General features: G+C 36.2%; 2 protein-coding genes and 1 non-coding gene across 3 annotated transcripts; all 3 read left to right on the forward strand.

The window, feature by feature from the left end:
• Positions 1-1,712: 1,712 nt before the first annotated feature.
• Positions 1,713-4,258, forward strand: LOC119076246 (THO complex subunit 1). Its single transcript, XM_037182909.1, has 7 exons — positions 1,713-1,889; positions 1,954-2,251; positions 2,327-2,691; positions 2,758-3,020; positions 3,083-3,255; positions 3,317-3,913; positions 3,974-4,258. Exons 1-7 carry the CDS (start codon positions 1,851-1,853, stop codon positions 4,189-4,191), a joined length of 1,953 nt encoding a protein of 650 aa, XP_037038804.1. The 5' UTR covers positions 1,713-1,850; the 3' UTR covers positions 4,192-4,258.
• Positions 4,259-4,703: 445 nt separating this feature from the next.
• Positions 4,704-22,678, forward strand: LOC119076247 (TOG array regulator of axonemal microtubules protein 1). Its single transcript, XM_037182910.1, is given in 12 exon segments — positions 4,704-5,506; positions 5,766-6,873; positions 9,003-9,120; positions 9,183-9,409; positions 9,468-9,931; positions 10,259-10,406; positions 12,597-12,669; positions 12,733-12,871; positions 13,956-14,086; positions 14,151-14,271; positions 20,675-22,079; positions 22,142-22,678. Coding segments are annotated over 12 exon segments (4,953 nt in total). The 5' UTR covers positions 4,704-4,802; the 3' UTR covers positions 22,457-22,678.
• Trnag-ucc lies at positions 8,651-8,722 on the forward strand. Its single transcript has one exon. It is a non-coding gene; the product is annotated as a tRNA-Gly (tRNA).
• Positions 22,679-26,605: the final 3,927 nt, after the last annotated feature.

Raw genomic sequence — 26,605 nt, forward strand, 5'->3', positions numbered from 1 at the left:
ATTTACAATGATATTAAGCCAAAATAACAAAAGAAAAAAGTTGTGGCTATAGGTCACTTTCAAGTGCAACATCAAAATGTCTTTCGTCATCCACAGACAACATTGACAAAATGTATGGAAATGAGTTGAGGTTATGGCTCTGTGGATACCGTTTGACATTTAACTGCACTTTGCACCTGCACTTGGAAGAGATATATGGTTCTATGGATGACATCGGTTTGCATTCGGTTCATATTGTTCGGCTAAACCGTTGTTTCGAAGAAACCTATACAATTGACATAGACAGAAGATGCGAGGGACCGAAATTCTCAATTCCGAACCTGCGTCTACTCCACAGAGGCAGATTGTGTTAGAGTGATAAGCCATGTTCTGAGCTGAACTATTTCAAAGGTCGTTTCTGCAAACTGTCAGAAAAAATCTTCAATTGAAAATTTTCCTATTTTGTCGAACAGAGGGGAACCATCCAGAAATATCAATTAAATATTTTATTAGATCATACTTGAGTGTTTCTATTATAAACCAAATGACGTTAAATAACAGAAAAAAGTGAAAACAAAAATTTTACATTGTATCCGCAGCATTTCATTGCAAAAACTGTTCGAAAATTCCAATTCGAGCAATGTATTGCTCGATCTCCAAACACAACTATCAAAAGAACCATTCCAGTCTTTTATTTGTGATTTTCTATTAGAGTTGCACTGCAGATGACATCATTTTTCTATAAAAATGAATATGAGCAAAGATCACAAGGTGTCATGTCCATTTTTCCATATAAGTTTCTTCCAATGGTGAAATGAAATGTCAAACCGTCATCCATAGAGCCATAACCTAAACACTATTAACAATGCAACTGTCAAAACCAGCTTGATATTACCAGCTTGTAATTTACGTGCCAATACCAGAGAGATGACAGTCGCCAACTTTTCATCTCTCTGGCCAATATGCGTAGGAATCACACACCATACCATTGATATTGGCCCTGTAGGAGTAAGCTGGCAACACTATTAGTAACGAACACGACACGTCAAAAATATATGGAAAAATGAGATGAAAATTGAAGGTGTAAGATGTTGTCTGACTGTCAAGGCTGTATACTTTGGGGAGGTCACGCAGACCGCCATTTTATTAGATACGCGGGAACACACCACTTCTGATGATTTTACATGTAAAAAATTTCACCACATCATCAAGACGACGAGAATCATCAGAGTAGGTGAATTTTTGTATGAAATCGGCCATTTTATCATTAACTGTGGTGTGTAACCCGCGTATCTGTATCTGCGTGACCTCCCCAAAGTATACAGCCTTGGTAACTGTTCGCGTTACTTACGTACAGGTGATATAACTTCTTTCTGGTAAAGTATCCATTAAGTGTCCGTAAAGCGAAGTTGGTTCACACAAAAATAGATCGCTAACATCAGCAAATTTGACAAACATTATATAACTGAAAGAAAGTCTATTGCATTTGAGCTTTAGTCCAGAAGAACATCCAACATCCAGAAGAAAAGTGTCTCAAAAACTTAGTTAGCTGTTAAATTTTACAGATCAACAACAACAGGATTGTATATAGTGACAAAAAACAATGGAAGTAAAAACCAGTCCTCTGCTTCATACACATTTTGACATTAGACCCATACTTTCATTGACAAAAAATACTAGAAATTACCTAAACCAATTTTGCTAACAACACTTGCCAAAGGAATCATCTACTTGACAGCTATGGCAGCACTGACTAGCTGTATTTATAATTTCAACTTTTATTAAATCTAACAAGTCAATCTCTCCGCATCGTACAGCATTATACTATAAGCAATTCGACGACGAAAGTATAATCCGTTTAAGTGCTAACAATGTCGTCTTTATATTCTCGGGCTCAGTCAGAATTTACGGTAACATCCGCGAAAAGCGAATAACAACAATTTACGTTGAGGTTAAATTTATGTATCATTCTAGGAATCGCTGACAAAATGCCTAGAAAAAAAGGACATTGAACAGTTGAAGGCATCATATGGAGTGTTCGATGTAAACGGTCTTGATGCCAAATCTACGCTGGATCAGACATTCCGGGAATTTTTGTTCAAAACAGTGTTTCAAAACAAATCGTGCGTTGATTTTATAGACTTGTCGGTTAAGGCGGTTCGCAATAATTTGGTTACGTCGGCTCTACCGATTACTTTACTGGGTGACATGTTCGATGCTGTTACATTGGACGAATCTGAGAAACTTTTCCGCTATGTCGAGGACAATGTGGGTAAGTGATTTCAGTGTGAGATTTCGACTCGAACCAGTTCGGCCAGTTCTAATTTTTTGCTTTTATTTTGGAAAGACGTTTGGAAAGAGCCAGTGTTTTTCTCGTCCTGCAAAAATCATCTTCTTCGGATGTGCAATGATTTGTTGCGACGATTATCACGATCACAGAACACCGTATTTTGTGGAAGAATTCTCCTTTTCCTGGCCAAATTCTTTCCATTTTCTGAACGGTCCGGCCTCAACGTGGTGTCTGAATTCAATTTGGAAAATTTGACGGAATATGCCAGCGATGCAATTGACATTGACGATTCACTAGTCGATTCAGAGGACGTTCAAGTGAAAATCGACTACAATTTGTACTGCAAATTTTGGGGATTGCAGGATTTTTTCCGAAATCCGAACCAGTGCTACAACACTGTCCAATGGAAAACATTTGCTTTGGTAAGAATCGAATCGGAGATTTAATTTTTGGAAAATGAGTCACGTTTGGGTTGCTTATTTTTTCAGCATGCATCCAGTGTTCTGTCGGCATTCAACAGCTTCAAACTGGAGGAACCGCGTGACAGCTCATCGAAAAATGACAAAGATGATGACCAGAACGAGGATGTTGAGATGCAGGAGGAAATTCGAACGCAACATTTCTTTTCCAAATTTCTCACCAATTCCAAATTGCTCGCACTGCAATTGTCCGACTCGAATTTCCGCAGATCGGTCTTGGTTCAGTGTCTCATACTGTTTCAGTATCTCCGTTCAACTGTAAAATTCAAAGCGTAAGTTTTTCCGTACACTCCGTGGATTTTGTCTTTACAACACAAATCCCCTTTCATTACAGTGACACATTCAGTTTGAATGCATCACAATCGGAATTCATCAAAGAAACTGAAGTTCAAATATACAAATTGTTGGAGGAAACACCACCCTGCGGCAAAAAGTTCGCCAAGACTGTCCGGCATATGCTGCAAAGAGAGGAACTCTGGAACACCTGGAAAAATGATGGCTGCAAAGGTTTGATTAAATTTTCCCGTTGCTAACATTGCCAGTGTCATTCTCTACAATCAAATTTCAGAATTTAAACGTCCCGATGTCAGCATCGACGAGTCGATTAAGCCACCAGCTAAAAAATTCAAGCGAAATCTGGGTGACGCCATAGGCGATGCGTCCAAACAAAGTAAATTCTACATGGGGAACGCCGAGTTGACCCGTTTATGGAACCTCTGTCCAGATAACTTGCAAGCGTGTCGTGGTGCAGATCGCAACTTTTTACCGTCAATCGAACAGTATTTGGAAAATCCCAAAGATAAAACAGACGCAACGTTTGAGTGGCGAGCACTACGGCTCCTAGCCCGCCAATCACCACATTTCTTCACAATGATTCAAACACCCAACAAGGTGGCCGATTATTTGGAAAGTGTTCGGAAGAAGATCAGCGAAAGTAGAACTAAAACGAGAGTGGATCCGGTCGAGCCATTGAATCCGGTTGAAATTGAAGAAGTTCAAATCCAGAATACCAACGAAGACGGATTGACTGAGGATGCAGAAATGTTGAGATCGGCAGACCAAGACGATAAAAATACACATAAAACGGCTATCGCAACGCCGGAACAGTTGAAAGAATTGTCGGTGATAATTGGGGGAACGTGGCAAAAGCTTGGAAGTAAATTGGGTGAGTGAAGCCAGTTTTTCGTTTAGAGATTTTTATTAATATTTTTTCCCCTTTGTGTAGGCTACACACCCGATCTGTTGAAATTTTTCGCCGACTCCAACACCGCAAATGTTCAGGAACAGTGTCGTACAATGCTCCAGCACTGGTTTAATGATGATGACGACGCAAGTTTAGATAATTTAAGTTATATTTTGGAAGGACTTGATATGATTGCTGCAGCCGATGCGATTAAACGATTCTTGGAGCCCGCTGACAAAATGGAAGATATCTCAGAGTGATTTGAGTGATTTTTTTTGTTCTGGTTCATCTTTGAAGATGTAATAAAACCAATTCCGCAATTGGAGATAAAGAAATCGAGTTTTTTGTCGTGAAGAATTAGTCCCTTGATCAGCGTTTTGAGAAGATAAGGTAAGTCGACAAATTGAAATTAATTTCGGTCCGTCCGTGACGGTACAAACACAATTTTTAAATTGCGACGAAAACATTCTTCGAATTTTGAATTGAATTCGGTTGTTTTGGAAAATAAATTATTTGGAGCACGCCAATCCAATCCAATCAATTCCATTAAACACCTTACCTCACGGTCCAATTATTCGTTTACGTTTTCGACATTTATCCGCTTCACTGCTACGAATAGTATGAACATAAACAAAATAGCAAAACACTCGGAATCGGCATGCGCCGTACGGAAGTAGATGCATATGCATACACTATACCGAAAATCCTTTCGATTTTTATATGTAACGTCGTAAGCACGTTTTCCGTTTCACATTTTCAGTACCGAGTTGAACGTTGAGTATTTTAGTTGCTCTTTTTGAAAGTAAGTCCAAAAACAAAACATTTTATTATCAACTGCATTCTTGCATCACACTTGTGTGACGGAAAAAAAATGTTTTTCCGTCGCGTATTTTCCCGTAAAAGTTCATCGTCAGTAGACAGTGATCATCGTATTATACCAAATCAAAATCATAATAACAATAATGCCGATGCATCAACCATTACCGTGCCCATATCACCGCATCGATTGCAACGAAAACAAATCAAGTTGAATGAAGGATTTTCCGTTCTGCAATTAACTCCACTTTGGGAGCACATAATTCGAACCAAATCACTTCCATCGAATATAAACGAAACCGAAATGTTTTTAGAATTTTTGGAACGATTGTATGACCCTGAGTGGCAGGTTCGCCAACATGCACTGAAAGTACTTGTGGACGTTTTAATTGTAATGAGCCAGCGGGCTGATCAATATTTCAGTCCGTTGATTAAGCCACTTGTTGAGAATCTAGGCCATGGTGCTCCTGCAGTGCAAAAGGGTGCACTTGATTGTCTGAAAGTGTATATGTCTGAAACGGCGATGCCGGAAACCGTTTTATTGGAGATTATTGGTGTTGGTATGGAACAAAAATTGATGAATTCAGCTGCATTCGGACGGCAATGCATCGCTGTTATGCTGTCACTTCCGTCGCTGATTCAAACTCAACTTTTAAATAAATCAAAACGCAGTTTCGTTATCAAAGCTGCCATTGATGCTTTGACCGTAAAAATGGCACAGGTCACATATCAAGAAACGGCCCTAAAAGTCCTATTAAGGTGAGGTAGTAGAGTGTTCGCTTTTTTCTTCATTTACTTACGTGTTCGATCACAAATCATTTCCATCAAATTATACACCCTTACCGCACATCACATGATTCCTCATGAGCTACTTCATTCTCGTGTTCGATCAGATATTGTTTCCATGGACTTATTCATGGTCTTCTTCCTGCACATTTATGATTATGTAGAGTTATAAACTGATGTGACGACGACTTAAGTCGTATCTTATTGCTAAACAGTTTGAAAAATCTTTCAGAATCCGGCAAATGATTGGATCTCGTGAATTCGCTGAGCATATTGCTCACGGCGACCATCGAGAATTCGAACTATTATGCAATGTTTATGGTCTGCCAGATTATCTTCCAACTCGAGATTCGCGAAACGATCTGTATGACGCAAGCGATTCGATAAAATATTCAGCATGGCAAGTTCTCAGTCCTGACTTCAACACTAACAGTAATATGCGACCATCGGAAGTGTGCTGGAAGTCAACAACAGAGGATGAGGCCGACGAGTCTGATATGTCAACCGATCCGATTGCCAAGTCGATGTATTTGAGAAAGGCTAACTCCTGTCCGAATGTTTTTCCCAACTCTGACTCAAGTGAAAAGGTTATAATGGAAACGGAAATTAACATTGAAAATACCCCGGTCACCATGAGAATCCTAGAGGAAAAATCTTACGACGATGATAATAATGCTTGCCGGACATCGGTGTACGAGCACAGTGGAATAATTCGCGTTTTGACTGATAGTGAATTAGATGAAATGAACAATGGTGAATATTACACACGAGGTAGAACTCCAAGACGAGTAACATTCGGAGGTGAATCTGTAAAACTGCGAACGCCAGATAGTGATAGTGTGGCCCAAAGTGATAGTGATGCTAAGTCAAGGAGTAGATCGCTAGAATCAAGCACAGTATCGGTAGCAGATATACTTCACATCGATATACCAATGGATAATACCAAAGAGTTGTCACCGCAACGATCTAAAAGCGCTGGCATAGCTAGAAGTGATAGTGTATCGCCGAATTCTGTATCACCAGTGGAACGTGCTAAATCGGCTCGACCAAGGCGTTTCAGTCCTGCTCATAGTATCGTTTCGCCCATTCCACCGCATAAGCAAATTGAAGTGTTACACAATTTACAAAGAAGTCCTCTAATATCACCGGACAGAAACCGAAGAAGCTCGTCCGCCGGTGACGAGAAAATTAGTGATGACAAGAATTTTAATGAAAGGGAGCATGTGTCACAAACTGCCTCCCAACAAGAGACTGTTAGATCAAGTGCTCAGTTGCCGAAAAAGAGTTGGGAAGATTTAGATCTGATTGACGCGGATGCCGTTACAAATTTAAAGAGTGGGGTGAGTGTTCCCATATACCTTGTTTCGCTTAATTCTCATTTATCCGTGTGCTTATCTGACACAGTATAATGAAACATTGAAGTGACACACTTTCATTATTTTATCGTTAACGTTTTATTTTTCTATTTTTTTTCATTTTTGTGTTCATTCAAATTGTTGAATCGTAAACTTTTGTCCTGAATAATAGCCGAACAACAACTAAAACACCGGCTAAAAATTGTGCGACCTCAATATAACTTTTTATCTCAATCGTCATCTTAACAGCAATTATTAATAGGGGCTTTTTTATAATAATATTTAATGCACGCGATATCTACCCTAACACTACTGGATCACAGCCTACATCATGAGTGTATAGTATTCAGAAAAAGAAATTATTACACTGACATGGGTAAATGGCTATGGGTTATTAAAATTTGTCAGGAATGTATAGTATAGTATAATGAAATGAAATAAGAAACACTGAATATAATCTATGGACATTGCATGTGCATATAACTGCATATACGAAATCAGGCTCGGAAATCAATTTTAATTACCAACAGGATTTTAATTCATGTTGTCCGGTAAATATTTGTCTATGAGAAAAGTAATTAACGGCTATTATCATGTGTATTCCCGACTCTATGCTCTGTTGTGTAACAGAATGTATATATTCAAACTAATAAAGTGAAAGATTCTGTATCGATTTGTTGAAAATGCTTAGACCAACAACAAAAAAGCAACAGATTTGTTAATTACATTGACGATATGTTTGCCGTCTGCTAAGGCTTATGATAGTTTTGAATGCGTGCGTTGCATTTTCATAGCAACCCGGTCCAAAGAATCATAAAAGTTACTGACATATTCCTGGCCAAGACATTCTTTAAATCGATTTTTCACCATGAAGCCATGATGGCTCATTTTTGGTCAAATGGAGAAAAATGTAGACCACGACCAGATCTACATTTTTCTCCATTTGGCCGAAAATGAGCCATCATGGGTTCACTGTGAAAAATTGATTTAAAGAATGTCTTGGCCAGGAATATGTCAGTAAGTTTTATGATTCTTTAACCCGGCCCAAATTTTTCTTGTGAGGCAATTTATTTTATAGAATTGACGGTATGCTGATCGCCGAATCTTCATGACGAGCCTCTAACTCAGTTTTTCACAGTTTTTTTTTTGTTCAAAATTTGTATAGTAAAAAGTGGGTATTTGCATTTGGACGAACCTTGAAACAATTAGTAGAACTTAAGAGAGAAACATTTACGGCGTTGAGAAACGACAAACAAAATAAAGAGTTGTATAGACAACGTCGTCTTTTAGAGAAAAATGTAATGCTACAGCAAATGAAGTGAAAGATTTTATTTCAAAAGACTAAAATCAAATCAAGTAACAGATTCGATTGATGATGCTTGACATGTGAGTGTCTAAGAACATTATAATTGTAAAACGACTATCACACGATTATCGCACCATTATAGGTACTATCCTCTCAAGACTATATCAAAAACGATACGACTGACAATCCAACTAACACAATAATTAACACAAACACAAGTTTTCTTTCTTATGCCAAAATAAATACATTGTATCGTACGTCGTCAATTTGAGTTACATACAGCTATGCTATAATGTATAGTGATAATGGAAAAAAGAGCTTCATAAGAGATATTGACCTGTGAAAGCAGATGTATTTTAATTGTGTTGTGTCTGATTATAAAATTCGTACGAAAAGAAATAGAAAAAGTGTTAGTTATTCTCAAGGTTGCTTTCAAATGAATGTGCTCGAATAACTGCGTCAATGGTGTAATGGTCAGCATAGTTGCCTTCCAAGCAGTTGATCCGAGTTCGATTCTCGGTTGACGCACATTTTTTTGTTATTTTTGTAATTAGCGATCGAGTTTTTTTTAACGAATTATTTCCTTATTTTGGTTTAAAGTTAGCATTCGGCAGATTAGTGTCAACCGTGCGGTAATGTGTATCGACTACTGACTAAAAATATCCTTCTTAGATGTATAGCCGAAGATTAAATTATTTTTTGTGTTCGCAACTAAACATTAAACTCGGATTTCGATATGCTTATACCCGGTTTATACTAGACGTAAGACAATTTGATCGTCTTTTTCCATTTTTTTTTTCTTATCCAGGATTGGTGACTTCGTTCAAGTGCAATATGTCAAATCGAAGAAGCTCTGAAATCGACTGAAAACCTAGCATTGGTACAACCATATTTGGATTCTTTACTGAGAACCTTACTTTCAGCAGGTGACACTCACCATTCGCGGCAAACTCTTTCATATTCTTTGATGTAATTTTTTTTTCTTTAGATGACAAAAATGTATTGGAAGATAAGTGTCGGGTGCTAGTGAATCTAATATCAAGACTTCCGTTAGATAATCTAGAAGATCGAACCGATCAAATAATTGTGGGGCTATGTAGACAAGGAGGAGCTGGCAGTAATCACATAGCAAAGTCCTTGCTGCAACGCCTTCCTCCGACAGTTGTTGTGCATAAATTACTATCCGAAGAGTTTTTGAGCACTCGTAGCGCTAGGGTAGGAAGGTCCTCGTATTTTCCCTACTCCAATAATGTTTAATCTTTCCTACATAAAGTTTCGAGAAAATGCACTCCAAATCGTGCTGTTCGCTCTGATGACATTCCCGAGTACATGTTTCGATATACCAATGTGTGTTGGCCGTGCAGTACAAGCAGCCTTGGATAGAAAGCGACGTGTTCGTCAAGCCGCTTTGGATGTGCTGGCCGTACTAGGACAAATTAGTTCACCAAAAAATGTTCTGGACATTGTGCATCAGAACTCGGCGAATCGCGAGGACAGTGAACGATTGTTGAGTGCTGTGAAGGCTCGACTAGCCCGTAAACAATTGCCAATAATAAGTCCGAATGGCAGTGTTCAGTACGCACTTCGAATTCCGTCACCTGATGCGAACACTGTCACATATCTATTTGGTGCTGATATTGAATGGATTAATGCGGGTGTTGGATTCGTATCGCCGTTGGCATTGAAGCGACATTCTACTAGACTTCAACGGCCACACAAATATTTGGGATACGACAAGTGAGTTTATTACTTTTTCATTCATAACTAGCTATAAATAGTTCAAACAAATCGAACGAAGTAATTTTATTAAAAATATTCCCTTGTGAACTGTTTATCAGTCTAACTTCTCGAAATAATTGCTTTTCGATATGTTTCCATTTGTGAACGAAACCGACAACAACTTGAAGTCGAGAAATTATTTATTGATGAAATATTGAACAATTTACTTTAGCCCTTTTTCAAGGTCGAAAATGTTGATTGATTTAAGCACCTTTCACCTACATCTATTTATTGTATGTACGCTTTAACCTCTAAATCCTTCGTTTACTCTTTTTTTTAATGAAGAAATGGCGTTGTGGAGGACATAACAAAACAACAACGACACAAAGCACCGCATGAAATATTAGCGGTTGGGGTGGGAGTTAAACCGCCCTACGACTATAACAGCAACGTTATTGGAAACATTGGTGGTTACACGAAAGTTACAGCAGCGGTAAGAAAAATGATTTATATTATTCTTGGGGTTTGTTGTTTTCTTTTCACTTTAATATTATATTCAATTCAAATTGTTATTCTTGAATTACATACCAATTCGTTTAGTGGCAATGTTTTCCATTGGGGAAAATCCGTAATGGATGTGTAAAATCTAAATCACATCGCGTATATTAATGTAGTAAAATGTGGAATATAATCACTTTCGTGTATGTTTCATTCATTCTTCGTTGGATTTGTACGTGTAATTTATTATGTTGATAGTCGAATAGTTTATCGATTTTATGGCAGTTAGTCAGAGAAATTTTCGCACTTGTTTACATACTCCAACTCTATGCACATTGTAAATACTTGCTGGTCAGCTGTATTTTCTTGCAATGAGAAATGAAATACCGTTTGATTGTTGGAGTCCTTGTTAGCATAAAATCGTATTCATTTCTCAAAATTTAATTTTTTGGTAGAACAAACATTGCGATGGAAATTATAGAACATTTTATTCAAATTGTTGAAGAAATTTACATTTTACAACTCAGTAATTGTTTTCGCTGCCACCACCTTGAGACACAAGATATTATAGTACGTAGTCAGTTAAATTATCAGAGGGATTTTTTTGAAAGTGGACCAGGCTCCGTCGGAGCTATTTTTTTTTGCGACCAGATAGCCCTAGGGCCCCAATAGTCTAAAACCGCAGTCGTTTAATTTTAATATTCTTTTACTGGCTGGGGAACTTCCACCAAAAGTCGAAAATTAGTGTTTTTTGTACGTTATTTACTGCCGCTACAGGCTATGGACAATGGACATTAGCGTGATTCTTACTTGTATGGAAAAATTTTTTTGTCGATATTTGGAAATTACATACGATACAAAATATTGTGTTGGTATATGGAACATTTTTCTCTATGGACGCGATTTTTTAAAAAAATTTTTAGTGGTCACGAAAAATCACCGAAGTTTGTATGGCCTACTATGGGGGAAAAAATTTTCCATACAAACTTCGACGATTTTTCGTGACCACTAGAAATTTTTTTAAAAAATCGCGTCCATAGAGAAAAATGTTCCATATACCAACACAATATTTTGTATCGTATGTAATTTCCAAATATCGACAAAAAAAATTTTTCCATACAAGTAAGAATCACGCTAATGGACATACATGTGTGGGGGTTCATTAGATAGGTATTGTCCAGACAGAAGATACGGGGCAAGCACAGGTCCTTGTCCTGGACCATTGTTCGAAAATAACAAAAATAATGTTTCAGTCAAAGGCCGGAAATTTTGATGAGCCTCATATATCGTATCTGGCTCCTGTTTTATATGGCCACAATTCATTTGATTTGTAGAAAACTGGGCTATTTTATTTGTGATTCCAATTTCTGTGATATTTCACAAACGAAATCTTTTACTTCATTTCTTTTAACATTGCCTTATAAGATCACATTAGTCAGAGCTCGTCGTTTATTTTTGTCGTCAGAGTTGATAACGGATTCAGTTTAACACAAGTCGTTTTCCTTACCTATATCTATATTATGCCCGCTGCTTCACAAAATAGCGCAGCTTAATCAATTGATCGCTTACACGTGCATGCCCATTTAAAATAGTAGGTAACTAATTATCTAACTCATTAGTATTCTACACTATAAATATTACAATCAATTCTGTCTCTTTGGTGACTGTAAGTCTGAACCGAAGTGACGTTGAAATTCAACCGCAAAAATTTGACTGCGAATGAGCGTGACTAAGAGATTGTAATACAATTTCAGTCATTCATTAATATAGGTATTCAATTATTGAATTCGTATTATGCAGAGCAAAATACGTACAGCTTATACAATGGTGTGCTGGTGAAAGTAACGCGATTGCCTACACATATGTATATAAATAAATAACGAAAACGTAGTCTATATAAACTCGACGTAATTATGAAAAAACAGGACGATTACCTTCAGAAGGCTATTTTCTCTTCAGTTCATTTCTAGTATCCTGTCAGTGCTGACACGGAAAATGGTTTCCATAAATGTACATTACAAATGGCTTTCTTTGTAAATGGGGAATCATTATTTCCTGAACGTCCATAATGTTGATGTGTCGAGTAATAGGCTATGCTCCTTTAAGCATTAAGAAATGGATGGTTAAATCAGTTTCAATGAATTTACTCGTCTCACTTATCAAAATAATCGATTACTCTTTGCAGGATGACGACAAAAATACGCATTTTGTTATCGCTACTTCAGTTCCATCGAACTCTGTACCGGTTAACTTCAATGGTAAAAACCAAGAGTTTATGAAAGCTCGCTCAAATTCTAATAAATTTTAAAATTATTTTTTAGGAACCAACAAAGTGAAATTTCAGGCTAAACCATTTCCGGAACAATTAAACGCAACATTAAGTGATAATAGAGATACGATGCGAGAATATTTAGATAGTTACAACGGAAATAGAGCGTCGAAGCTGCCGGTCACTTCGAGGTAAAATAAAATAATGATTTTCTCCAAATGTTAGTGTGTCATTTTCATGTCTATGGCCTCATTAGACAGGGATCAGCTTCAAGCTGACAACTTGTCTCTACTATTGATATGACAACAGATGTAGCGGTCTATATTAGTAGATTATTCACCTCTGTCCACATGTTTATTTAGACTCCCCAAGTTGCATGAGCCGAAGGCGAATGTTATAACCCCAAGTGTCTAAATAAACATTTGGACAGAGGTGAATACGCTACTTTATCTACCGACGGCGAAATAATAGCACTCTTTCATTTTATCTACCTAGGTGAAATAATAGCAGTGAAAAAGTTCGATGCCAATGACATCTTTTTTAAAATGGTTGACTACGATTTATTTGTATTTCACAAAAATATTTTCGCTATCTCACAACAGATGGCCCGACTTTCTATTCCATTTTTTGCTTTCAACGAAGGGATGAGATGGCGTTTGTATCGAACTTTCATGTCACCACACATCTGATTCGGTTATATATGGCATTACCTCACTATATTTACCTTGGCCTATCCTATTTTACCCTTAGAATATTGATAAAGTTTTGTTCAGTATACGTGTCGAGATGGAATACGGCCTATGACCAAGGTAAATAAATGGACGGAGGTAATGCCATTCAGACACGCGGCGTAGCACAATAGTTCGTTGCCAATGACATCTTTTTTTAAAATGGTTGACTAAGTTTTGCTTGTGTTTCACAAAATGTTGTGCCTATCACAAAACAGATGGCCCAGGTTTCTAAGCAATTTTGTTATTTGAAAGACAGGGAGAGATGGCGTTTATAGCAAACTTTCGTGCCACTGCACATCTGAATCAGTTGTATATGGCATTACCTGCCCATTTATTTACCTTGCCCTTAGCAAATAGCTTAGATCGAAAGCCGTCGAAAGCAAACCAAGCCGTCTCGATGCTTAGATCGAAAACAAATACTTAGCAATTAGCAGTTTTGCATCGTCGTAACTAGAATCAATGTCTATAATAGGTCTAAGTAGACCCAAATGTTTTGATTGTCACAAATGTTTGGATAAAATTCAGATTTTCTCTTCTCTAGTAGATTTCCAGCAATGGAAAACCATTATGAAGCAAGACAGGCTAAGACAACGATTAAAAATCATTCGTACAGCAATAGCTATGCATTGAGAAATGGTTCTAATCGATACGTGTACACCAATAGTTCTTCTCAAGGTAATTCTTTAAATTTTCCATCTAACATAAACGAGTTAAATTATCGGATTTTTTGGTTTTGTAGAATCTCCGAGCGATCAGAGTTCTAATGATGAGTACAGATCACGTGCATATTCGACGTCGAGTCCACCAAATCGTCAGCGATTCGCCAATGTAAACAAATATTTATCGAAAAAGGCGAACGAGTAAGTCACTTTTTTAAACTGTATTGTATTATACACACATAATGTAGGGGTCACAGCAAAGCAAAGCTTTGATCACAGCCATAAACTAATTTCGTCAATGTTAAATATACTTCATGACGACCAATACCCTCGGAGCAAGGAACAATTAACTTTCATAAGAAGATTGTTTCGATACTTGTTCATGTTTTGAGTAAATTTCATGAATACTTTAGATGAAAAGACGTAGTGCCGATAAGTATTCTGGCAATCATTGACATAATAGTCATTGCTGGCAATATACTTCTTGCGTTTGTGAAAAGTTCAATATGATTAAATTAGCGTTGGTTGAGACATGAAATTACTTTCACATTTGACATTGTGAACACAACTTTTTTTTCGAGAAGGTTAAATTTTAAAATTTTCTTCACTTCAGACCTTTTTAAACAAATTAAAAATATCAAACTCGGAAAAATGTAAGAAAACTTGAATTGAAATTGAGCAAAACCTACAAAAGAGTAGAGTTTTAACTTCTATAGATTCAATTCAATTCAATTCTATCACTTCGTTTGTTTAAAATACCTCCTCATATTCGATTCCAATGACATATCATGATGCAAAATCTTTTACTCAAAAACAAACCTTTGAGAAAAATTCCAATCCTTCTTGCCAGCAATACAACCCAATTAAACAAAATCTTTTAGTTGGATATTTCAAACATATATTTTTATATAATTCAGGAAGAGTACCTAGCAATAAGTTCATCGCTTATTTTTGTCAGTGGCTATCAACAACAGATGAAAATTTGTATTTTAAAAGTTTTGAGTTGTATCTACAACGTGTTGGTACGAAAAATACTATTGTGGGTATCCAGTCAGATGGAAAAAGAATTTTTGTGGACACAGTCAATACAATTAAAAGTTTTTCCAGTTCCGATGTTTCACAAATATTACTTATTATTGACCTCGAACACGGTGCCCCTTAACAAAAATAAAGTTTTTCTGAAGGTTACCCAAAAAATGACTTCTGATCCGAGTGCTAGGACCTAAAATGAGTCCAGTCCAAAACCGCTTTGCTTAGTCTTCGGCTAGATCCGTCCCCATAGTCGACTTGTGAAAAAAAACGACATTTCCGTTCCCATATATTTTCAAGATTCTTCAGAAAGTGATGAAAAGGCATGTCTCTAAAATTTTTTTTTTTTTTTTACAAAGCTGCTTTGGGTGTATTTTTGGTGCAGTTAGGTACATCGAATTAGCTTTGTAAAAAAAAATTTAGAGACATGCCGTAGAACAATTTTTTGCTCAGAATTTCTGAGGAATCTTGAGCCGAAGACTAAGAAAAGCGGTTTTGGACTACTTTTAGGTCCTAGAACTCGAGTCAGAAGTCATTTTTTGGGTAACCTTCAGAAAAACTTTATTTTTGTTAAGGGACACCGTGCGAAGTAATACATGTAAATGTATGTGGCGCGTCATGCTGAAAGTACAAGAGACAAAGTCATGCCTGGAGGTATTCTGCTTGAATTCTTGAACGTGAAACTTTCATTAATTGTAGAATCTAGAGATACGAGCAATATTCCAATATAAGCTAAATCAATGCATTACTCTAAATTGGGTACTGAAACTTAACAGTGTGTCATATAACTGTAAAACACTGTAAAAAACAATTTCATACAAAATACTTAGAACTCTTTGGCAATTTTCGACTATGATCACTTTTGCTAGAAGTGCGTTGGTTAAATAAATTTTTCCACAACGAAACTTTAATCAAAGTTTCTGCTTTATCAAGATTTCAGTAACGACATCAAAAATGTGGAGGTCTTTGATCTTCTTCTTCTTCAGCCTGTTTGTATCCACTGCTGGATATAGATCTCCCCTATCTCCTTCCACTTCGAACAGTCAATTACCACTTGTTGCGAATTTTTGCCTCCTATTGTTTAACTGATCTGATAAGACAAAAATATATTCGAGTCAACATCGTTTGTTAGAAGAGCCTACCACTAAAAGTTGCAGTCTTTGACAAACGAGTGTTATTGCTTGGAGCTAGAAACTATGGTAAAATGAATCTTCAAACGAATGACGTAAAATTTTTTGTTAACATTAGGCGATACTTTGAACAAAAAAGTAACAGAATTTGACGATCATTATGACGATAAGCGCGCCTTTTTAAAAGGTTAAATAATTGTCTTTTTCCACTCGTTTTGCATCATTTGCCATTGCCATTATAACTACAATTGCGTTGCGATTATGTCTCCATAGGTAGTAAAGTAGTAATTACTCTGCAGTAATTAATTTGAAACTAAAAAAAGTTATTGAACCTATGGCCCCAAAACACTTTGAATCATTATATTTTAACAGTCCGTTAAATCATAATCTATCTTCACGAAACCCCCCATCATCAACTAGTATAACAAAACTAACCGGAAATACGGACAAATTATTTTGTCTCGAATATCTCGCTGCTTATGAACGTAAAGTCTATAATTTTTCAAATTGTTTATTTAAAAAGAAGCGAAAAAAATGTAATTATTTGTGGTGTGTGGCTTTATTGGGTGATACGGGCTACACTGGGGCTGTAATTTTTCTTTCGCTATCAATGCTCTAAATCTTCTGGTATAGTTTTTATTTCTCTTTATTATTATTTTTTTCACCCCATACCCCCATCACATTATTTAGTTTTTCTATCGTTAATACGACGACGAACATTCATTTGTTTAGCATGAAAATATGTACCCCGTTCGAGAGAGAGAGTGATGTCTACGATGCAGTATGAGTATGGGTTGGCAATAAGTGAAAATATGTTAATTCATTATTCACGTGAAATTAGGTTATTTATTTTACCATACGCAATTTGGTACAAACTTGATGTGCATTAAATATTCATAGAGTTTGTTCTGGCTAAGAAATATTTCGTTAAGTAACGAAATGGTATTTGTGTAATTTATTGCCTTCTATTTGGAAAGAAGGTCAGCCGGTAATTCGTTTATTAGGACTGGGCTAAATTTGGCAGTGATTCTAATTGAGTCTACGTATTTCTTATGTTTGAAACTTTCTGTCAAACCAGCACACTACCAACATAATTATCGAGTCTACGACTTTTGACTTTCAACGAATTCAAATCAAAGTCTTCTTAAGCTTAGTATTTTACCTTTCGTTGTTGTCGATAAAACATGACTTCACCATCCGTAAAATTTTAAAGTTCTTTCAAGAAATCTAACTCACTAAAACTATTCCCTTCATTAACCTCTCACAGACGGCAAGCATATGACCAGTATTATTATGGGGTCTATTACTTCCATCGATCAAAGTATTTTTAAGTTCTTTGATTTGTCTTATACTTCAATTTTTTTAACATATCACTCATCAGTTTTGGTATTACTTTGAAATTGCTTTTCCAACGAAAGCAATTTAATGTTTGGCATGTCATAAATCTTATTAAGTTTTTGCAGCATTTAATTTAGGCTGATTAACATAACACCACCCAAAGATAATTTTTTGTAAAGTCACTAAGTTCGATAAACCATTTTACATAGTACTTCGGAGCTTAAGTGAAATCTAGAGGCCGCGTTTCATTATGAAAGCTTTAATGATGCTTCGATGAATGGGTAAAAAAAGAAGGTTTAAGTGTTCTCGTTGTTTTTATTTATTACTTTATACCAATTTTAGGGCACTATATAATTTTGATCTGAATTTTTCTCTCTCATTATCTGATTGATTTTCGTTAGAATCATCGACGTTATTCAAATGTCGTGTCATGTGCATTATTTAAATTTCCAATATCCTATCCACAATCCTACTCTTTCTAGTAAAATATATCGTGCAATGGAAATTAAGGATATGCAAACAATTATGTATGGCTAAAACAAAAGTCGATTTTTTCCATCGTTTGATTTAATTGCACTGGAGAAAATATCGAGGCCAATTTATTTGAAGAAGTTGTTGGGAAAATATTTAGGACATCGATACAAAGAAAAACTATGTGGTTTGATAATGGTCAACAATCCAAAAAGACCTCATTCGAAATTAGATCTATTTAAAATTTAAGTAAGCCTCAGCATCCAGAACAGCATTTCATCCTGAACAAAATCCGACCGAAATTTAAACAGAAAATGGCTTAATTCACCTAACATTTATCAATATAATGAACAAATTCTTAAATCGATTCCCATTCGCTTGTGACTGTTTGTTGATTTAAAATCATTGCCATGGACACATCATCATTTGATTAGTTCATTTACATTTGAATTGAAAGCATTTGTATGTACAGTAGAAGCTTGTGTATGACCTTTTAGTCTATCTATTCCGCTTTCGGTAAAACTTTAAGCTACAATATGCGTGTGTGTCGTGTATTTGTTCACAACAATTTATTCGCTCTTACCTTTGCGGTCGGTTAGTTGAAGAAACCACCACCTAACCTCTTTCTCGCTCTCCGTTCATTTCTCCAACGTGTTTATTGAAATGGTATTCACTGTTAACTAAATTGTATCGATGACGTAGCTGAAAAACACATAATTTTTCTATAGTTTAAATAAACTCTTTGTTGTTGTACGTAAAAAATTGAATGAATCAAATAATTTGTACATAGAAACCACCCGACATGGTGTTAGTTCACCTAACTACCCATCGCAACCACCCTATAAAAAGGGAAAAAAATATTGAAAACGTTTACACTATGTGCTACTATACAGAGTATGTTGTTTGTATATAAATTCTCTGGTTGTGTGTACTCAATTCCAATGTACAATAAAACATTGTCTCAGTCGATGTCCAGTAGGAAAAATTGTTTTAGTTTCAGTCGATATTCAACATCGCTTGCATGAATATGGTCAATCCTGCTCATCGAACGCACAAACTTAACTTGTGAGATTTAAAAGTGTTCAATTTAAAACTAACGGACCTACATTTTCGTGCTGCCTTAACTTATCATTTTTAATTGGTCTGCACATAAAATGCAAAATTTGTCAATATTTTCATTGTGTATGGACAGAAAAGTTGAAAAAGAGAACGGTGGTGATAGTGTGAATGTTAGTGGTAGCCGATTTAAAGCGAACGAGTTTTTCCGGTCATTTAGTAGGACAAATTTGTGCATTACCCAACAGGACTTATATAAATACTCGCAACAATGCCAGAATTACTTTCGGTCGAATTGTATGTGTTGTAATAGGAGAGTTACACCGGAAAAAGTGCTACCATCGAGTAACTTAAATGGAACTCCTATTATACCAATCAATCTATCACCCGATGTGTGCGTAACTTTTCATCATTTTATTATTCATTGCACCAATATTCTAGGGAATTCTTTCAGTTAAAATATTACATGAAGAAATTGGATTCAATGTTCGATGCTTTTAGCATTACGATTGAATTGATGTTCATTTAATGATTGCCATTAAATAATGTATGCGACTATGTGAGTGTAAAAAATTTCAATAATTTCTCGGAATTTCCTTACGTAAAAGCCGGAAATGTCTCAGTGTTAATTTGGTGGTAATGCAAAAATCTTTCCGGTAGCTATGCAATAACAAATTCATTTGATTATTGTGATTAAGCGGCCTATGTTTGTGTGCAAGAACTGACATAAAAACGAAAATAGGCTCTTCAGTCGACTTACTTTCGAATTTTTTAAAAAATCGTGAATTTTCCTTCCCTCTCAATAGGGGCAGTGAAACAAGACATTTGCCTCTATTCTCGAATTAGATTTACATAAGAAAAACTTGATAACAATTCGCAACGCATTACAACGTTACATGCATGTTTTGGAAACCATCAAAAAGGGAATGGGCGAATATAATCGTTTTCTTCTGAATTCCCAATGCTTCATAACAAGGGATAAAACAGTTTTTGTGTAAGGTTTGTTGAACCGAAGCATACAAAAACGCGACTTCATCACTTTATAACGGATTTTGGATAATATTGGATTTTACTTGTTGTGATAACTTAAACCAATTTTCTTATTGTCCCTAGGAATGCATGTACATTTTTTTTCAAATCAGAACATCAAAAGGAGCTAAAATTCTGTGTTAGTAGTTGGTACAGCGTCATAAGACCTTTGTAGCGGCGATATCATTTCTTTTGCTGGAAAAATCTTACAGCAAGTCATTATCGCTACTTCCTTTTCTTCGAAGTATCACATAGTGATTAATCGCTGCCTGTAAAATATGAATAGACCTTTCTACAAGTTTAAGATTTGGTTCCACCCCAATTTTATACAATTTTCTCTCATTGGCCACCATATACCCTTTAACGTTTCATTATATAGAAGTGCAGTTACTTTCACCCACTATAATTTGCACTCCTTCTTTACTCAATTAATTTGTGAGATACTATCTCTCACTTCAGAGAATAATATGGATTAATAGACTATAGAAGGTCAACTAATTACCTGATAGTTTAACATCGCGTTCTTAAATGATTTTTCCTTTTTTTTTCAGACACATTAAAAGCGAAGACGCTGCTTTCAACAGAGTACAACAAATTTCTACAGTCTCTTCACCCTCTATCGACAGAACAAGTTCAACAGTACTACTAACTAGCGCTGAGGACGCCGAAGATAGAATTGTTTATGAATATTCCAGTGTCGGAGATTTAATTTCAAATGAAAATCGCTTCAGTGCACATTCCAAATCGTCATCCAAGCGGTCGGTGGATGAAAACAAAAGCAATGTGACGAATTTGAGCGTTCACTCAAATTCTCCTTCTCAGAAGTCAATCAATGAAAACGTTCTGGACACAAGTTCACAAGTGACGGTCGTTGCTGTTGATGAAAAGATCGAAAATGTTGTGTCCGCCTCAAGACCAATATCTGTTTCATCCGTGGCGACAACAAAGAGTCTCTACGATGATTACGACGGGAGACCGGCTACGAGTTTAGCAAAATCAAATGCGTCATCCGCGTCGACAACTCTCCGTGAAAGCAGATCGAGAACATCTTTGTTGGCAGAGGAAGTGGACAGACCTATTTCAGTAAGATCAAGACCTGCGTCTCACGTTGAAGAAATTCAACAGGAAAACGATCAGATTTCGGAAGATGAAATGTCAGTGGTACAAGAAAATCGTGAAATTGACGTAGAAAATGAAGATCAAAATAATGTTGTACAGCTGCAATGTCACAGTGCTGATGGACAAGGCGATATAGTTACTGTTGCAGATACTGAAGACGACAGTGCAGAAGTAACTGCCATCAATCCTGAAGTGGCTGCCATCAGCGCTGAAGTAACTGCCGTCAATGCAGAAGTCTCTACTATCGACGCAGAAGTTTCTACTATCAATGCACAGCCCGCTACTTCTGATAATGAATCGAATTTTACTGCTGAAGTAGTTGACGAAGTAGACTTTGTTAAGGAACGCAGTGACGAGCAAACAACCACATCTACAGTCTCATCAGTTCAAAATTTTAGTGTTCGACAGCCGGTTCGATTTAGAAAGCGAAAGGTTTCACCAACGAAACCACCAGCTCAACTTACCTCTAGACAAAAACCTAAAGATCAACACGTCTCGTGCCTGCAGCAATTGGACAGTACGAATTGGGATCAGATAATGCTGGGGCTGCAGTCGTTCGTGAATTTAATGCGAAACAATCCCGAACAAATTGAGCCACAATTGCATCAGTATTGTCTTGCGCTGAGTAAAAATATAAAAAATTTACGATCACAAGTATCTCGGGCCTCTTGTCAAGCAGCTGGTGAATTTTTCGAATCGCATGCAAAATTACTGGAACAAGAGGCGGATGACCTTGCATTGGCATTGCTAAATCGATCGGCTGACACCAACAAATTCTTACGATCCGATGCAACGAAGGCGCTGAAAATTATGTGTGAAATGTTACCCGTTCCGAAGGTAAGCGAAATGTTGGTTTTGAGGCAAAAAATGCCGGAATTTCAATTGCTGTTTTTTTAAAGGTGATACAAATTGTAACGACAAAAGGGGCTACTCATCAGAATGCAGTAGTTAGAACCGCTTCCGCTAATCTGTGCAATCAAATTATCGAACGATGTGGAGTCGATAAGATATTCTCAATGAATCGTGAACTTCGTGATAAATTGTTATTGACTGGTGCTAATTTACTTCTGGAGGGAAGTTTGGATACGAGAAATCATGCGAAAATGTTTTTCAAGCAGTTGTCGTACCATCCATCTTACCACAAAACTTTACTGGATGTCATTCCACCCAGAACCTACAGAAACATAGCAAAAACTCTGAAAAACATCAAATAAGAATCGATTTTTTGATGTGAACTACGGAATTGTTATTTATTACTGGAAATTAATGATTTTGGAAAGAATTTGGTTAACGTTAAAAATCTTATTTTTATGCGTATGTTGAAATTGTAAGATCTGTTTTGCGATTTGCGGTTACTGTGTAAGTTTATTTGATTAAAAAAAAAAAACAATTTATTGTGAGAAAATGAATATTTTGAAATTAAGAATCGATTGTTGTTTTTCCGTTTTTTTTTTAACGTAACACAAACGAGTAAACGAAGTGAAATGACTTGCAATTCGTCGAGAATCACCAAAAAAGTAAGTTCAAAATCCCACATAGATCCGATAGACCCGATTTTCTGAATTTTCTTGATAACTTTTTTTGTAGAGTAAGGGGAACTCGATGGGGAGTTTTTATTGTTACATCTATAAATTCGCGTAGCGCAACTACGCCTGCAGTTTAAAAGTCAATATGCATAGAACCCGACTATCACCTACTGAAATTTATCGATAGATTCGATCACACATTCCAATTTTTCAATTTGGATTTGTTTACTGACACTTTTGTTTACTGTACTCGAGGGGGAAAGTGCTCCGGAAAGCCATGGGACTGGGCTTAGAAAAGTGACTATACAAATATACGTAAAGTCAAAGTTATTGGCTCAGCTTGACACTAAGTTCCACACAAAGTCATACTAGAACGTTTTTTGAAGTAGTTTCCCCCTTGTCTGAACTTTATTAAATTTTTAACTGTACAGTGTATGGACTACAGATTACACCTTTTCTTTTATCTAAATATCTAAAAAAAAATGAAAATGAAACGTCGCAGAGTCAATTATGCATTTATGCGTATGTACACACATATGTTTTCTATGATTAGTTTTTTAACCTTGAAAATAGTCCTAGAATTTCTTCCGTTTTAATTGACATCATATACATTTACCTTTCGTGGATCAGATGTTTCAGTTTTGGGGAGTTGCGGGAGTCGTGCACAATTTATCAACAATGGATCCTATGAACACTTTAGGCAAGACTGACGTGAACTAATCGAATTAGTGTCCAATATTAAATATATCCACGCACTATACTCACTGAATTCCATCATACCCATGTTCCTTTCTTGGTATACAAGTCCTGATGTGACAAGTCTTTACTACATACGTCAGTATTGAGTAGTTCAAAACTTAAAAGTAAATGTGATAACACTAAAGAGGAACCATTTTGGAACTTTCGGGACAGACCAATGGAATTTTTAAAATTTTTGGAATTTAGTGCAATTTTTGGAAATTTTAGTGAAATTTTTGCGTTTTAGAGTGGATTAGAGATGTGCGGGCCGCCCGAAAATGTCGGGCCGCCCGGGTTTTTATCCGGCCCGACGGGGCCTAGGCCGGGCGGGCCTCAAATCTGTCTGGCCGAGCTTGGACCGGACCTAGAAAATCAAATTTTTGACCCGATTTTCAAAGTTTCGCGCACTTTTTTATATGAAATTTGCTTTCGGGCCGCCCGAAAATGTGGGCCTGTTCGAGTTTTTATCCGGCCCGATAGGGCTTGGGCCGGACGGGCTATAAATAAGTCGGACCAGTTCAGGCCGGGCTTTAAAAATGAATTTCGGACCGGGCTTCGGGCCGGACGGGCTTCAAAAAAATATCGGCCCGCACACCTCTAGAGTGGATGTTAAATTGAGTATTTAGGATTGTTGCGTTAACTGACTCAGACTTCAATTTAATTATTTTTAGACCTGTACGAAGTACTGGGGTCTTATAGGTTTACGCATACGTTTGTAACACGTCGAATTGGATTTCCCCTGAGTAAGGGGAAACCTATAGACAGATGCCAAATCACCAAAAAAAGAATATCCGTCTGTCCGTTCTCTAACTTGAGTAAAACGCATCCGATTTTGATTTTTTTTTCTCAACAGACCATAGTGGGTGATTTTGGATCGACCACTCCCGAGCTGGGCCCATTAAATGTTTTAAGGTTTTTCGAAGATATCTACAGCAATTAAAACGCTACACTTGTAAGTGATACGTCAAATGAAATGAATTTACATTACCAATCGAAAAAAAAGTTTATGAAAATCAGATGACTGACTTGTGAGTTAGACCACTTGGTGTGAACCAGGTACGTAGAGGCGAGGGGTGACGCACTTCCATTTAATCCATTTAATCCATTAAATCCATTTAATACATTTAATCCATTTAATCCATTTAATCCATTTAATCCATTTAATCCAAAAATTTGTAAAGTAATTGCGAAAAATAGATTTGCACGATCCACAGCTCGTTTAAGAACTCGTGAGGTATAGGAAATTTTTTTTTGTTAAAAATGGTATTAAATTTATTTAATCCATTTAATCCATTTAATCCACTTTACACCAAAAACTCCTAAAAGTGGACTTTTTCGCTCTTTAACATTGTAGTATGAGTTTGAGTACGTGGTTCGATCAAAATCAACAATTTTTAAGACTTACAGTATTTGGTAAAATGAACTTTTTTCCTATTTAATCCAATTTTTATTCCATTTAATCCATTAAATCCATTTAATCCATTTAATCCATTTAATCCATTTAATCCATTAAATCCATTTAATACCATTTAATCCATTTAATCTAGAAGTGAGTCACCCCTCGCGTACAGGGCGCGAAGCAGTTTTTGCTTGTAGGTCGGCCAAATTTGAACGGATTTCGACTGCTTTATAAGATAGGTATTGACCGCACCAATCAGTGAATCAAAAGTTTATGAAATTTGGTTTACCGGAGCGTGAGCTAGGTCCCTTGGAGTGAGCTCATATCCGGCTTCTCGGCCGTACAGTGAATGTGGAGTATTTTGTCAATATCTCAAGTAAACTTTGACCGAATTTCATGATTTTTTTTTGTTTGAAAGGTATGAATAAATGTGAATCGTCAGTACTATTTCCGACCTCCTAACAAAATGGCTGCCGGCGGCCATATTGGATTTTAGTAAAAGTGAAATATTTTGGGAAAAATGGTACTTAGAGAGTTTCTGTTAACAGAGAAGTAATTGGTTTTATGTGTTGGGTTGCAGGCATCCAGGGACTATCTTTGAGAAATTTTTTGAGAATTTTGAGAATTCTTTGAGAAATTTGAGAAATATTTCTTTAAATTTCTCAAAATTTTACAAAATATTTTTCTTATTCTTCTGAATAAAATTTAGGAAAATTTACTTTCTAACGATGTAGACTATATATTAAACGTTTTTGGAACTGATTTAGACAGCTAGTTTTGATAAATACTTGAAAACTGAATATCGAAGGCTTTAATAACTTCTTCTTACTCTTTTTCGACTGTACGAGTTCTCTGGTTACTTTTTTGCCTGTCTGCACATAAAATTACATTGTTAAACCGTGTTTTACGCTTTAAAAAATTAGAGAAATTTGAGATTTTTTTGAGAATTTTGAGAAATCCGATTTCTCAAAAAAAAAGTCCCTGCAGGCATCCCATATGTGGACATCTATATACAGCTATATTTAGGTATATATCGGCATATATAGCTATTTTGAGCTATATAATGGCATATTTATCTGTAAAGTCATCATTTACAGTAAAATATGGGTAATTGTGGCCTTGTACAGCGGTTTATATAGGATTTTATTAAATTTGACTTTGTACGGGGCTGTCGACATTGCCTCCGGCAATTTCTTTATACATGATAACAAGGCAAAGAATGGGCAATGTAATTGATTTTCGGGCTCATGGCTTTTCAGCAGAGAAGAGAATGAGTAAGAGAGATGATGAGTTTCACATTAAAGGCTTTTGATACGAATAGGTGTTTCGTACGGGTCGGCGTTAGCTATTTTTTTATTTGCATTTTTGTTTTGATATTATCACAACGAAATTTTTGGAATTAGACTGGAATCGAACAGTAGAGTTGAAATTTTTAGGACATATTTTCTGTCAGTTTTTGGTAAAATCAGTGCGAGTTATAAAAAAGAGTTTGTTAAATACTTGTAATGAGTTCATGTGTGGTTAGTACCAAAATATTAATCTACTCGTTTGCATAAGTTTTTTTAATAAAAATTAAAAATGACGTTCTCTCATTCACATTTGAATGTCATAATGTATTGATGAACATAAAAAATCTCTTACTTACTCTATTATAAAAGCATTTCAGCTATTATTATAGTTGCGATGAGTTTTTTATTCTT

Source organism: Bradysia coprophila, unplaced genomic scaffold (genome assembly GCF_014529535.1).
Source record: "Bradysia coprophila strain Holo2 unplaced genomic scaffold, BU_Bcop_v1 contig_232, whole genome shotgun sequence".
NCBI lineage: Eukaryota > Metazoa > Arthropoda > Insecta > Diptera > Sciaridae > Bradysia > Bradysia coprophila.

Coding starts and splice junctions, on each gene's coding strand:
- LOC119076246 (XM_037182909.1), top strand. CDS start 1,851: ATGTCGTCTTTATATTCTCGGGCTCAGTCAGAATTTACG. Junction 2,252..2,326: donor CTATGTCGAGGACAATGTGG/GTAAGTGATTTC, acceptor TATTTTGGAAAG/ACGTTTGGAAAGAGCCAGTG. Junction 3,256..3,316: donor GAAAAATGATGGCTGCAAAG/GTTTGATTAAAT, acceptor ATCAAATTTCAG/AATTTAAACGTCCCGATGTC.